Source organism: Pleuronectes platessa, chromosome 16 (genome assembly GCF_947347685.1).
Source record: "Pleuronectes platessa chromosome 16, fPlePla1.1, whole genome shotgun sequence".
Classification (NCBI taxonomy): Eukaryota; Metazoa; Chordata; class Actinopteri; order Pleuronectiformes; family Pleuronectidae; genus Pleuronectes; species Pleuronectes platessa.
Window position 1 is genome coordinate 1475617 of NC_070641.1, and position 13214 is coordinate 1488830.

The 13214-nt window shown below is 40.6% G+C and overlaps 2 protein-coding genes across 5 annotated transcripts in view; both read right to left on the minus strand.

The window, feature by feature from the left end:
* bcl2l12 (BCL2 like 12) overlaps positions 1-13214 on the minus strand; it is a 64571-nt gene that overhangs the window by 45101 nt on the left and 6256 nt on the right. For all 4 annotated transcript variants that reach the window (XR_008342001.1, XR_008341999.1, XR_008342000.1 and 1 more), the window contains exons 2-3: positions 674-863; positions 329-533 (exon numbers count right to left, since the gene is read on the minus strand). Coding sequence is in view for 1 of the 4 variants with exons in the window: in XM_053443010.1 (XP_053298985.1) it covers positions 329-533; positions 674-861 (393 nt within the window). In the remaining 3 variants the exon portion in view is untranslated. The remainder of the gene's footprint in view (positions 1-328; positions 534-673; positions 864-13214) is intronic.
* Positions 4071-10945, minus strand: LOC128458242 (E3 SUMO-protein ligase ZBED1). Its single transcript, XM_053443008.1, has 3 exons — positions 6001-10945; positions 4951-5570; positions 4071-4814 (listed from the first exon to the last, which is right to left on the minus strand). Exons 1-3 carry the CDS (start codon positions 7115-7117, stop codon positions 4413-4415), a joined length of 2139 nt encoding a protein of 712 aa, XP_053298983.1. The 5' UTR covers positions 7118-10945; the 3' UTR covers positions 4071-4412.

Sequence of the window (13214 nt, forward strand, 5' to 3'; positions counted from 1 at the left end):
CACTTTGACACAAGCAGTACAGAGTCTTTTTTTTTTTTAATGTCTGAGGAAGTGGTCACCAGTTACTTCAGTTGCATTGGAATGCGCTGCAACACTGTTTGGCCCTGAGACTCTAAAAGTGTTTTGTGGACTCAAACTCTTTACCCTCCCCTCAATCAGCATAGTAGAATAATAATAATATTGAGTGAACCATAAGATTAAGCCTTGTTGGGGGGTTATGCTCCTCTCTAAGTGCCCATCTAGTTGTTGCATGGTCTTTGCTGGTGAACTGCAATTTATCTCAAATCAAAACACAAAAATAGTTCCCGAGAAAATAATACTTCCTCACCTCTGCTTGGTCTCTGATGTGGGAACATTTTGCAGTGCTCTCCCTTTCCAGTGAGCTTTTAGGATCTTTACCCGAGCGTTTTGTGTTGTTGCGAAGTGGCAACTGCTTAATGAAGTCTTTGAATCCAGTCTTCTTCGCATCTGCTGAGCCGACATATTCAGCTTGAGAATCACACCCATCTTTTGCTTTTGGTTGTGATGTGGAGCTAGCATCGGAAAGCATGATAGTAAAAAGAATAGCGGGTTCACAGGTTGTCATATAGAAGAACAGCCAAAAAGCACATGTCATCACTCAGTTTAAGCTAAATAGAGATGAGTTACAGTTCAGAGGGCTAATTTACATTACCTGTACTTGTTGTGCTGGCTGTAAGCACCCCCTACTCTACCAGGTCTCTCTTTCATTGGGGTAGAAAGGGTCCGTTGGAGAAATGCCTGGAGGACTAGATGAGTCTCAGCCTTGATCTCAACCAAAGAGATTGAGGAGATGGAGGAGATGGAGGAGACAGAGGAATGGTGGACTCGAGACTCTGACATCACTAACATGAAGTGAGAGAGAAATGAACAAAAACATTTCTTATTCTATATCATTTAAGAAAGGACAACCTTTAAAAGAGTATAATAGCTATTTTTTTTGACCATCATGTAGAGATCAACAATCAACCCTAACCCATCATGCAATATATAATATATGCTATCTTAACTATACTTTTACTGTAGGTGAACGAGTCATTGTACATTAGTGAATGAGAAGGCTCATCCACCCAAATGAGAGAAATCAGGTAGACCAGTGCTGTTCAAGTGGCCACACTGTAGGGTACATAAGTGACGTGAGCAGCAATAGGGAGACTGTGGAAAGACATGAGCAGTAGAGTGACAAAACCTGTCTCTGGCTGTTTGAAGATAGTACATGCTGCTGCATTTTTGACCATTTGCTTGGGTCTTACATGCTGACAGCCCTGTCATTGGAATGTTCAGGCTTGAGATGAACAAGTGCCTGAACAAAGACTTAAATAGCCCAATCTGCTACCAAGTTCTACCACATGAGCTAAAGGCCAATTTATGCTTCTCCGTTTTGACGGACACGGACAGATAGGACCGCCTTCTTTGACGTGGAACCTCCTCTCCGGGCTCCACGGAGAGCTTTTCGTGCAGCTCAGATTTTTCTAACTACACATCGGCATGGCGGAGAGCCCACGGATAGCCCTTGGCTGTGATTGGTCCGCTAAGGCCAGCATTTTGGGACGACATCATTTCCGGACCTCAAACTTACTGCGGTCAAGCCATCCGACACTCACAACTCTTTGGTCAAATCAGCCGACACGGAAATTCCACTGCACCCATATACTGATATTTATGGTAAACGCATCCGAACCGCCCAGAACGGGAACGGGGAGCGAGCGATTGAGTACTCGAAGTTAGAGGAAGAACATCCGGTTTTCAAAATAAACTGTTGATATGGAGCATATACAAAATGCATAATTGAAAGTAAAATTTATTGGATTATATTCAGAAGAAATATAAATCGTCTTACCTGTGTCATTTTTATGAAAAGAAGTTTTACTGTATCAATGAAGAGATTTTAGTAAATTAAAGGCACACATTTGCTTCAAGTAGCTAATTTCTGGATATTTCAAAGTACTATAAAAACTGTTTGCTCAATAATTCCAGAGAGGCACTGATATGCCTGTGTCCAGGACCTCTCTGACTATCCACTTACTGAATATCAAACATTTTTACGGTATAGATTAAGAGATTTTTCAAAGTAAAGTCAAACATGTGCCCAATCAAATCGGTTAATTTCTGGATATTTCAAAGTACTATAAAAAGACTTTGCTCAATAATTCCAGAGAGAGACCGATATGACTGTGTTCAGGACCTCTCAGGCTACCCACACACTGAATATCTGAAATTTTTACCGTACAGATTAAGAGATATTTCAAAGTAAAATCCAACATTTCCACTGTGGAATACATAATTTCTGGATATTTCAAAGTACTATAAAAAGACCTTGCTCAATAATTCCAGAGAGAGACTGATATGGATATGTTCAGGACCTCTCAGGCTACCCACACACTGAATATCAGACATTTTTAGTGTATAAATTAAGAGATTTTCCAAAGTAAAGTGCAACATTTCTACTGTGGAATACATAATTTCTGGATATTTCAAAGTACTATAAAAAGACCTTGCTCAATAATTCCAGAGAGAGACTGATATGGATATGTTCAGGACCTCTCAGGCTACCCACACACTGAATATCAGACATTTTTACTGTACAGATTAAGAGATTTTTCAAAGTAAAGTCCAACATTTCCACTGTGGAATACATCATTTCTGGATATTTCAAAGTACTATAAAAACAGTTTGCTCAATAATTCCAGAGTGAGACTGATATGCCTGTGTTCAGGACCTCTCTGACTAGCCACACACTGTATATCAGACATTTTTACAGTACAGATTAAGAGATTTTTCAAAGTAAAGTCCTACATTTTTACTGTGTAATACATAATTTCTGGATATTTCAAAGTACTATAAAAATACTTTGCTCAATAATTCCAGAGTGAGACTGATATGCCTGTGTTCAGGACATCCAGGCTACCAACACACTGAATATTATGCATTTTACTGTATAGATTAAGAGATTTTTCAAAGTAAAGTGCAACATTTCTATTGTGTAATACATAATTTCTGGATATTTCAAAGTACTGTAAAAAGACTTTACCCAATAATTCCAGAGTGAGACTGATATGACTGTGTTCAGGACCTCTCTGACTACCCACATACTGAATAGCAAACATGTTTACCGTATAGATTAAGATATTTTTCAAAGTAAAGTCCAACATTTCAACTGTGGAATAGATCATTTCTGGATATTTGAAGTGCTATGTGTTTAGTACATAATCCTAGTATTGAAGGAAATGCTGGAGATAACCCTGCAGCTCCGCCGTATAGCGGACACCCAGCGCGTGTTAATAACAGAGAACCGACAGACAGCTGATCTGCGGCACAACCGCAGTCAGTGAGTCAGTCGGTTCCTAATTTAATTAACGAACAGTTTGAAGTTAAATCGACGGTCCAAAGCAGTTTTCTCAAGTCAAGGATGATATCTGTCTCTGCTTCCTGATGATAGCGGGGTTAAATTCACTTCTGAGGTGTCACAGCCAGGTTCGAATGGAAAGTGCAGAGTCCATACATTTAAACTTAGAGATTTAATTAAAAGACACTTCCTTTGACACCAATTACATGACAACTGAGAGATAATTATAAGGGGTTGACTCGTTCAATAAAAAAGGAAAGATCTAACAAATAAAAAACGTAATTTTTATTAAGCTAAACTCTGATATCGAACTCGCATTTCCGCCGTTGTCTTAGTCATCATATATGCGACAAAGTAGAAAAAGTTTTCAGTGATGACCTTCGACTCGTCCGACAACTTTTGCAAACTTTGCAACTTGTTCATTTTCAAATTTCGTTTCTGGTGAGAAACTTTGTCAGTGCATCCACAATCCAGAATGCCAGCAAGACGAGGGTAAGTACTAGGCCTGCACGATATGAGGAAAATCTGCGATGTGCGATACCATTGTTCAATATTGCGATGAGATATGACTTGCGATAAATAAACAAATATTGAAGTGTGCATATTAGCTATACAGTTCCTGTCTTTCTGCTATAATAGGTACACTGCTAACATAGACCCCAAACATTGAATAGCCTATGCCCACTGAATAAAGAAATGAAATAAATTATTTTATTTAACTTTTATTGAACAAAGTGCACAACATGAACACCCAACGAAGTTTAATTTCCCCTGCTCTATTTAAAATATTTTCTTCTAAACTGAACAAAACCATTGAACTCTTGAAATAAAAAAATATCTGGGGGAAAACAACTTAAATAATTAAATAAATATAAATTAAACATGGGCATGGCAATTTAAAATAACTAATGTCTCCCATTACAATCATCAAGGCCCTCGACTCCGCCCAACAAGGTGCAGAGATCTATAGTATGCGGGGGAAAATTGAAATAACTAAATCAAGATACAATCAGGAAAAAAAAAATCTACCCTTATGGCAAGTTATTCTTTAGGGCAAGTTCTTGGCCAAGAAAACCAGCATGTTGACTTTGCTGGGTTTCAAACATGCACGTTGACATGTTACCACATTCCCTGATGTGCTGAATAGCCTCTCAGAGGGTGAACTAGTGGCAGCTATACAAAGATACCTCCGAGCTAGTTTGCTCAGCTTTGAGTAGGTGACCTGGTGGAGTTTCCACCAAGCCAAAGGGTCTGCCTCACTGTCAATGGTGGGGGACAGCAAGTAGCTGTTAAGTTCAGCTTCAAGAGCTTGCTCCAGCTGCATGGAAGATGCGGTGGGAGTGGTGGGGCCTGGACTTGTTTTGAGCAAACTGCCCAATGATCGCTTTGCCTTCTTGTTGCTGGGTGGATCCATGCTTTGGGCCTCAGTGTTGTCAGAAGGTGTTCCCTCCTAAAACAGAGAGACAATTAAGAATACATAGAAAAATACACATGTTCCATTCACATTCAGATAATGCACCATCTGATTACAGTATGTGACATCTTGTATCCCACCAGTGCTCATGTCAAATATATAACCCAATTACCTTCCGTGCTGTTTCTTTCATTTCTGACATCACCCTGGTCTTGATGTCTTGGACTCTTTCGCTGCTGATGTAGCTGACCTTGAACCTGGGGTCCATGAAGGATGCAGTGTCCAGAAGTTCTTGTGTTGCTGGGTCATCATACTTTGTATTCATGTAATCCAGGATTTTCACTTTAATGGTCTTGGTTAAATTGGTGTCATCTTCCTTTTCTGCAAGAACTGATGTATTCAAGAGATGAAGGACTGGTTTCACATATGAAACACTCACATAGCTTTCCCCGGAAAGAGCATCAGTAAATACTTGCAAAGGGTGTAATGCCAGGTTTACAGACTCCAGTACATCCAGGTCCTGCCAGGAGGGAACCAGATGCCGTGTTTTTCGGTCTGCCGAGAGGACATTAGATATGGCTTGCCGCTGCTCCAAGATCCTCTCCATCATCTTTTGCCTCGAGCCCCACCTAGTTGGGCATTCTGTGATGAGTGAGTGCTCTGGGAGGTTGTGCTCCTGTTGTGCTTCTTTCAGTGCCATCTTCTGCTTCCAGCTGTGGGAGAAATGTCCCACCAATTTTTTACAAAGCCCAGCAGCACGGGCAATGCGGCTGTCATCTTTAACAGCATTTTCTGGAAAGATAGGAAAACACATGAAAAAAATATTAAAACCTACCAGTAATCATTGTAGCCTAACTGCAAAATCTAACAATTTTCTAATAATTACAAAGAAATAATTCAGAGACTGCATAATTAACTACAATTATTACAAAGTAATAATTCAGGGACTACATACTAGTTAACTACAGTAATTACAAAGTAATGATTCAGGGACTAGACAGACTACCATTATGTGGCATGTAGTAGTAGTTTAACTTGTAGGCATGAGCTCAAAATCAATAGGTTACAAAACAATAGACACAGAGGTTCTCAAAAAACAAAAAACAATATAAAATAATAACAATAAATAACAAAAACAATAATAAAACAATAATATTACAAAATAAGACGGCAATAGATAACAATAATGCCACGTAAAGCAAATGTATTAATTTACACTTACCGATGGCAAGATGCAGCCTGTGGCCAAAACACTGAAGTCTGACCCAGTGGTTGAGTTCGGTGGCCTTCACAACGTTTGACCCGTTGTCGGTGGTGATGCAAGCTAGCTGCTCTTCCCGCAAATTCCAGCTGGTCAAAGCCTCACGTAGTCCACACGCAATGTTTTCCCCAGTGTGTTCTCCGGGGAAGTAGGCTGTCTGTAGACATCGCGTTTTCAGTTCAAAGTCTTGATCCAGGAAGTGTACAGTGAGGCTGATGTAGGGCTCTGTCGTTCGACTGGACCAAAGATCTGTGGTACAGGCGTAGTGTTCAATTTGACCCAGTTCCGATTCCACTGTCTTCCTGCATGTGTCGTACATTTTTGGAATGGCGACTTGGGAAAAATAATTGCGTGATGGAATGCTGTATCTTCGGTCCAGTTTCCTTATCAGACTCACAAAACCATCTTTGGTCACTGTGTTTATAGGCATCATGTCCTTAGCCAAATAACGAGTTATGGCCTCTGTTATTTCTCCGTGGCGTTTGGATGTTTTCTCGTAAGGAGTCACGCACGCAAAACTCTGAGAAATGGACTGTTGCAAGGTTTTAGATTTGCTGCTACTCAACGTTTTTGGTTTTGTGGTTTGGCTAGCTTTGAATTGTTCGTGTAGTTCTTTATGGTTGTGTTGCAGGTGGTGATGGAGGTTTGTTGTGTTTCCTCTGGAAGTTGCCACAGCTGTTCGGCATGTTTTACACAGTACCTGTGTTTGTAACACGTCGTCGCTACGGAATCCAAAATAACTCCAAATTGCAGAAGTGCAGTTCTTTTTCACCACAAGGTCTTCGTCAACCACATTTTCCTCGCTATTCTCTCCTTTCTCCGCCATCGTGTTACATAGCCTCGCAGTCGCCACAAAATTAACACCAATTAATTTGAGGGTGGCTCCGGAACACATAGGACCCGGGGGAACATAGGACCCGGGGACGCTGCCGGCGCCGACGGCTAGCTGTTGCTTCATCTGATTGGCCAAATGGTGTGAATGCATGGCGCATGTATCCAGGGCTCCATCTGATAGGTCAAATGTTCGCATGCTGGGTGTGAATACATGGCGCGTGTAAATAAAATGATTTTTATTCATCGCGTTTCAGGCATCTTTTCCGATGTGTTAACCGCGCATGTTCATATCGCGATGACGATGAAAATACGATTTATCGGTCAGCCCTAGTAAGTACGCAACGATTTAAACGTCTAAACTATAGTGGGGCTCAGCGCTGTCCCCGGGACTTAAATGAGCTGAGGAGAGATAGACAGCCTTACTTCACAACAGCCTTGCTTGCATTTCATCATATCGTATATCATATCATCATCAACCAGTTTTATAATTGGTTGTCTAGGACATTACATCTTCCCTCTTGACAATCAACATTCATGTACAAACCGTAATACCACAGTACAAATACTTTTGTGCATCCTTATTCTTTTCTTAGTACAAAGTAATGCCAACTTTTTCAAATGTTCTGTTTATTTAAAAACAGTATGTCAGGAAAAGACTTGCTTGCTTACAAGGGACATTTTATTTTGTCATTATGCTACATTTTCACTGGGGTATTATTAAAAGGTTTGGTGGATTCACTTTGAAATAATTAATGTTAAGGACCAATATCGCCACAAGCATGAACTTATATAAATATATATAAATGACCCAAAAATTTTACTTGTTATTTCAATTTAAGTCCAGAAGAGTTTCCATTACAGCAGAGGCTATTGTGTTGGTCATCGAAAAGCTTCAGGCCTCAGCTAAGCTTCATGCTAAGGCTGAAGAAAAGGATGACACAACTTTCTGGGGTGAAGCATGCCAGGATCTGTGAATTGCTAACGGCAATATCAATAGGAAGAGGCTTAAACATGCCTATCATCGACACAGAAAGGTAATAAAGGTTTTACTTTTACCATTTCAATATTTATTAGTATATCATGTCTTCGTAAAGAAATCCATCCATTCCTGAGCTAATTATTCATTTCAAGGTTTCCTTTGATGTGAAGATGAAAATTCTGAGAATCACTCAAATTGTGTTTCAGATCAATGAAGCAGTGAGGCCTCCACAAAAAGCAGGGCCAGTTTCCCCACAGCCTGATTATGATACTTCATGGCCAGTTTCCCCACAGCCTGATTATGATACTTCATGGCCAGTTTCCCCACAGCCTGATGACATTACTGTAGGGCCAGTACACCAACAGCCCAATACACATACATCGACAACTCCAGCGGAAACTCCAGAGGTAAATATTGCAATGGTCAATAATGACATAATTGTTATGAAATACAGAATACTGTATCAGTTTTTTCAAATCATGGTGATAGAAAGTTCTACAAAAGAACTGTTAGGTATCCAGTAAATAATACCCTGTGACAACAATGGTTAACGTGCATCTACTGTTATTAGGCAACTTCACAACAACTTGTTCACTGATGCTGATTATGTTTTACTGTGTTTTGCAGTTCCATTGTACAACAGACAATGGCAAGGGCTCCACAACATCATCATCAGCGGATGAAAAAGAATATGAGGAACAATTCTTTTCTCATCCATTCCCTAAGCAACCCTGTTTTTTTTTTCTTACTGAAAATCAATGGAAAAAACTCAGGAGGACGCTGAACTGGACTGTTTTTATTGCTAATGGAATCCGCAGCATTCATCCACATTGCAGCTTTGCATTCAAGCACCAGAATGTCCAAACGATTGGGTCGACTAGAAATGCACCTGTAATTTATTGTTCAGGCTACTGTCTTTTTAATGACTGCCCTGTTAAAATTCAGGTGAAAGTACAAGATGAGTCATCACTCAAGGCGGTTGTGACCTTTAGTGGAGACAGAGTGTGGCAACACAGCGAGGAGCTGCAAAGACGTCCGGTGCGGGCAGATGAAAGGGATGCCATAGCGCAGTGGTTCTCAAATGGGGGTACGCTATGGCATAGCGGATGTCCTCACCACCAAACTGTCAAGAACATTATATTTATAAAAGTTGGATAACCTGGAGGACAGTGTTGTGGAATCCGGATGTCGAGATGAGGTTCCTACAACCGGTGTCATGAAAACGCTCTCATGCAATAGTCGGAAAAAAAACAGAAGACACAAAAACGAAATGATTAGTTTAGAAATTATGCGGGAGGAAGAGCAAGAGCAAGATTCAGAGGATGCAGTTATCCAAAAAATAATATTGCAGCCCAAAAGCATTATGTATTGGTTTGACAAGACTCTCAACTTGTTTTATGAGCGGTGCAAATCGGACATTGTTTATTTGGATGCGACGGGCAGCATTGTGCACAAAGGAAAGGGGCAAACTGCCCCATTCTATGTGTATGAAATGGTGGTGAGACATCCATCAAAAGGATCCTCCCCTGTTCCTGTGGCCACTTATCTGACAAATGACCACACCACAACATCCGTGTCGTATTTCCTGGGGTCCTTTGTGACGGACTTAAGAAGACTCCACGGAAGAAGAGTGATTAAAGGCCAGCAATGTTGATCTGTGATGGCTCCATAGTCCTCCTGCAGGCACTCTCCTACAACTTCTGTGGAGTGAGCCTTCAGGAACTGCTGTGCAAGTACTATGACATTGCAACCGGACAAGGGCAAGAGGACTGAATAGGGCTTCCGAATTTGCATCGCTGCTTGAGTCATGTGATGAAAGATCCAAAGGACCTATGCCGAAAACAGTGAGTGATTGCTGTATATGCTGAACATTTTCTAACATCATAACATGGGAAATCTCTGTAAAACTTATTTTACAAGCTTTGTCCTTGCAGTGCCTCCCAACATTACCACCTGGCAATGCATGTGTTTGGCCTCATGTCCCAGGCTACAACACTTAAAGACATGGATGAAGTTGTCATCAGTGCTGCCATGGTGTTTTCCAGTTCCCACAGTGAACCTCCAAAATCCCACAGCCTCCAAAATCTCCAGAGGCTGTTGTTAAAAGCAGGACATACTGGCATTGATGACACAAACATTGTGGAGCAAGACTTTGTGGTATGTGATCATTGTCTCAATTTCCACCCGTTTTATAGCAATAATTAATTGTAGTCTTTGTTAGGACTGTATTCACATCCATAATTATAGCAAAATGCTAATTGACTACAATCCTTAAGGAATGACGGTTTACATTTGTTTCCAAGATCCAACTCAAGAAAAAAAAAAATTTTCTTATTATTTTTTCTAGAATGATGTGGGACCAACAACGTTCAAACATCATTTTGAGGTAGTCATTCAGAGGGCAGAGCTTGAGAAAGATGGGGATCCGAATGTCTATTTCAGCCCAACATTCATTCCAACATTGCTGAAATACTTCTTTCCTCAGGCTGCTCTTTGGTCTGGCTTACTCCTGGGTTAGTCCTCTTCTATGGCATATGCTTTGATACATGTTTGTTTTAATAGCTTATTCAGTAAATAAATTTAAGTTGAATTATCTTTTGGCAGGTGACCTTGGACGCCACGGAACGGGTCCTGTGTATGACAGGCTTACTCAAAAGTTCAAAATACTGCCCGTAAACCCACACAGGTACTATAACACAAAAGATCTGTTCGAAAAAATTGAAAAACATTGCATTATTCAATCCTGGATATTACAGATTTGAATGCAAATAAGGTGAATGAAGCCATTTGTATGTTATATAACGTACTGTACATGTTGAACTCCAGAATTACACCAAAGACACCAAAACACAAGGAATAATGGAGAAAAGCCAGTGGGACCTCAAAAAGATCCGCTTTCAACGGAGACGGCTAACCAGACTGGACGATTTTGTACATACATACAAGCTCACACTGAATGCCCTTCTAAGGCAGAAGAGGAAGAAGAAGGTAAAAAATTTAAGCTCTGATATATAAACTATACATGAAACTCCTGGGATTGTTGGCTTTTTTTCTTATAAATAAGTCAAGTTAAATGTACTTCAGCAGTGCAGTAGCTGAACTATTAACATTGATTTACTCTGTTTGATCAACTGTAGACACACCGTGTGGATCTGGAGCGATGGAAACAACGACATCAGAAGATGCGAGGAGTTTATGTGTCCCCTCTAACAAAAACTTTTGTTTTCAAACAGCAGAAGAAAACGGTAAACATTTTGTAGAGCTATCCATTATCATTCCGTATGTTTAAATAGCTTAATAATGTAATCGATAAAAAGTTTGTGTCATACAGAATCTTTTTGTGTTTCTCAGACAACACAGAAAACACACGGATTGTCAACAAGCGATCAGTGTCATGCTCCATCACAGGTAATCAATTGTGGCAAAGTTAGACAAGGACAGGAAGCTAATCAAACGCATTAATGTACAACAGCTGTAAATCAAAAGCTTATTGTTGCATTTTGTGCTTTAAACACTTCCGTGACTTAGTGAATTGCCATGACATGCAATTACCGAAACGTATTTCACCATGTTGGTGGTATGAAAGCATATAATGAAAAGCTTCCAATAATATCTAACAATTTCTATTAGGGATGGGCGTTCGATTAAATTGTCTTCGTCGATCGTCGGGAGAGTTAATGACGAATTTTCGATTAATCATTAATATTTTCAAGTTAAAAAATTCACTATTTATAAGCTACATTAAAATGCAGTGGGGGAAAAAAGCGTGTTTCCTCATTGAGATCTTTATTACAAGATGAACAAAATATGCACTGCCGTAATCTTAAGCAGCGGAGCCGACAGCTAGAAGCCGGTGCTACTAAACACAACTGACCCTCGTTTTTTTTTTCTCCAAAATAAAATAATAATAATATAAAATAAACATAATGTTAAACAACAACTACAAATATATAATACTTAGGTCTGACAGGTTTTGCCAAATGTAACTCAAAACTATCAAACAAGGTACCGAGTCGAGTAAGCTTCATAAAAATAACCAGTAACTCACATACAACTTCAGCACCAGCCTACTGATTTGTGTTGAGAAAGATGAGCATGTTAACATGCTCTGGGGTCAGACGCTAACGCAGCCTGGTGACCGTCAGTCCAGCCGCCGAAAAACTCGCTCTGAGGGGACTGACGTCGCCGTGATACACAGGTAGCTCCGTGCTAACTTGGCTAGCCTGGCCGCGGCTCCGGTGTTTACGCTCCCCTCGTCCGTGTCAGACAATGCAGGCTCCTTGTCTCCCCCAGCCTCTGGGATAGCTTCGCAGTGTTGGCAGTGAACCAAGTCATTTTTTAACTCACAATGGTCCCATGCAACACTTCGCCGTGACCTCTTCATGTTTACTTTGGAAATGGAACTACACGGTAACTCGCAGCCAGTCGCAGGTAACTGAGTAGGACTGTGGCGTTTTTTTCAAACACTGCCCCCCGTGGTCAAATGTGTAATTAGCGAATTCCTCGATGAAAAAATTATTTCATCGAGGAAATTCTTAATGATCAATTAATCGATCGTCGATTAATTATGCCCATCCCTAATTTCTATATCTAGAAACCAACAGACAAGGTCACTACCCAAATCCAATCAGACATGACAGGCCATCATGAGGAGGATACAAAGGGAAGTATTGTTCAAAGTCCAGTGGATGCTCCATCTCAGGTGAACTCAGTGTTCAAGTGTTATCAATACATCCAATGCAATCAATGTATCTGGGATGTAAATTGTAAATTTCATTCAGTGCATGTATTCATACAGGATGTGTTTAGCTTATCATCTGTAAATTATTTATTTATCTACTCCAGCAAATAACTTGTATTATTTTTATGACCCTCAGCTCAAGGAATTGTGGAAAAGAAGTGACACAGAAGTGGTTGTGTTTGTGGTCCCCTCTCAAATTAGAGGGGAACAGCTTCGTAATCCACCACAGTGAGCTGCGGACACTTAAGGCCGGTGCATGCTTCTGCGTTTTCACGGGCCCGCAAGCGCAAGAGCCCTTCCGGGCCCCTTACGGGCTTATGTATCTCTTCTTACGTGCTTACGTGCGTCGCCCAATTTTTCTAACTAGACGGCAAAGCTCCGCAAGCCTCCCGCAGCCCGCAAGGGATGTGATTGGTCTGCTAACTACATCCTTTCCGGAGTCGCATTCCCGGTTTCATGCCACATAATACCGGCAGAAACAACGGAAGATTTAGAAGAATGAATATGGACCAAATAGAAGAGCGTTTGACGAAAGTAACTGCCGAAAGTATGATCACTTGGATAACCCGTCACTGACTGGTGGATTTGTCCGCCAGAAAAAGGCTACGAGGAGCCACAGTG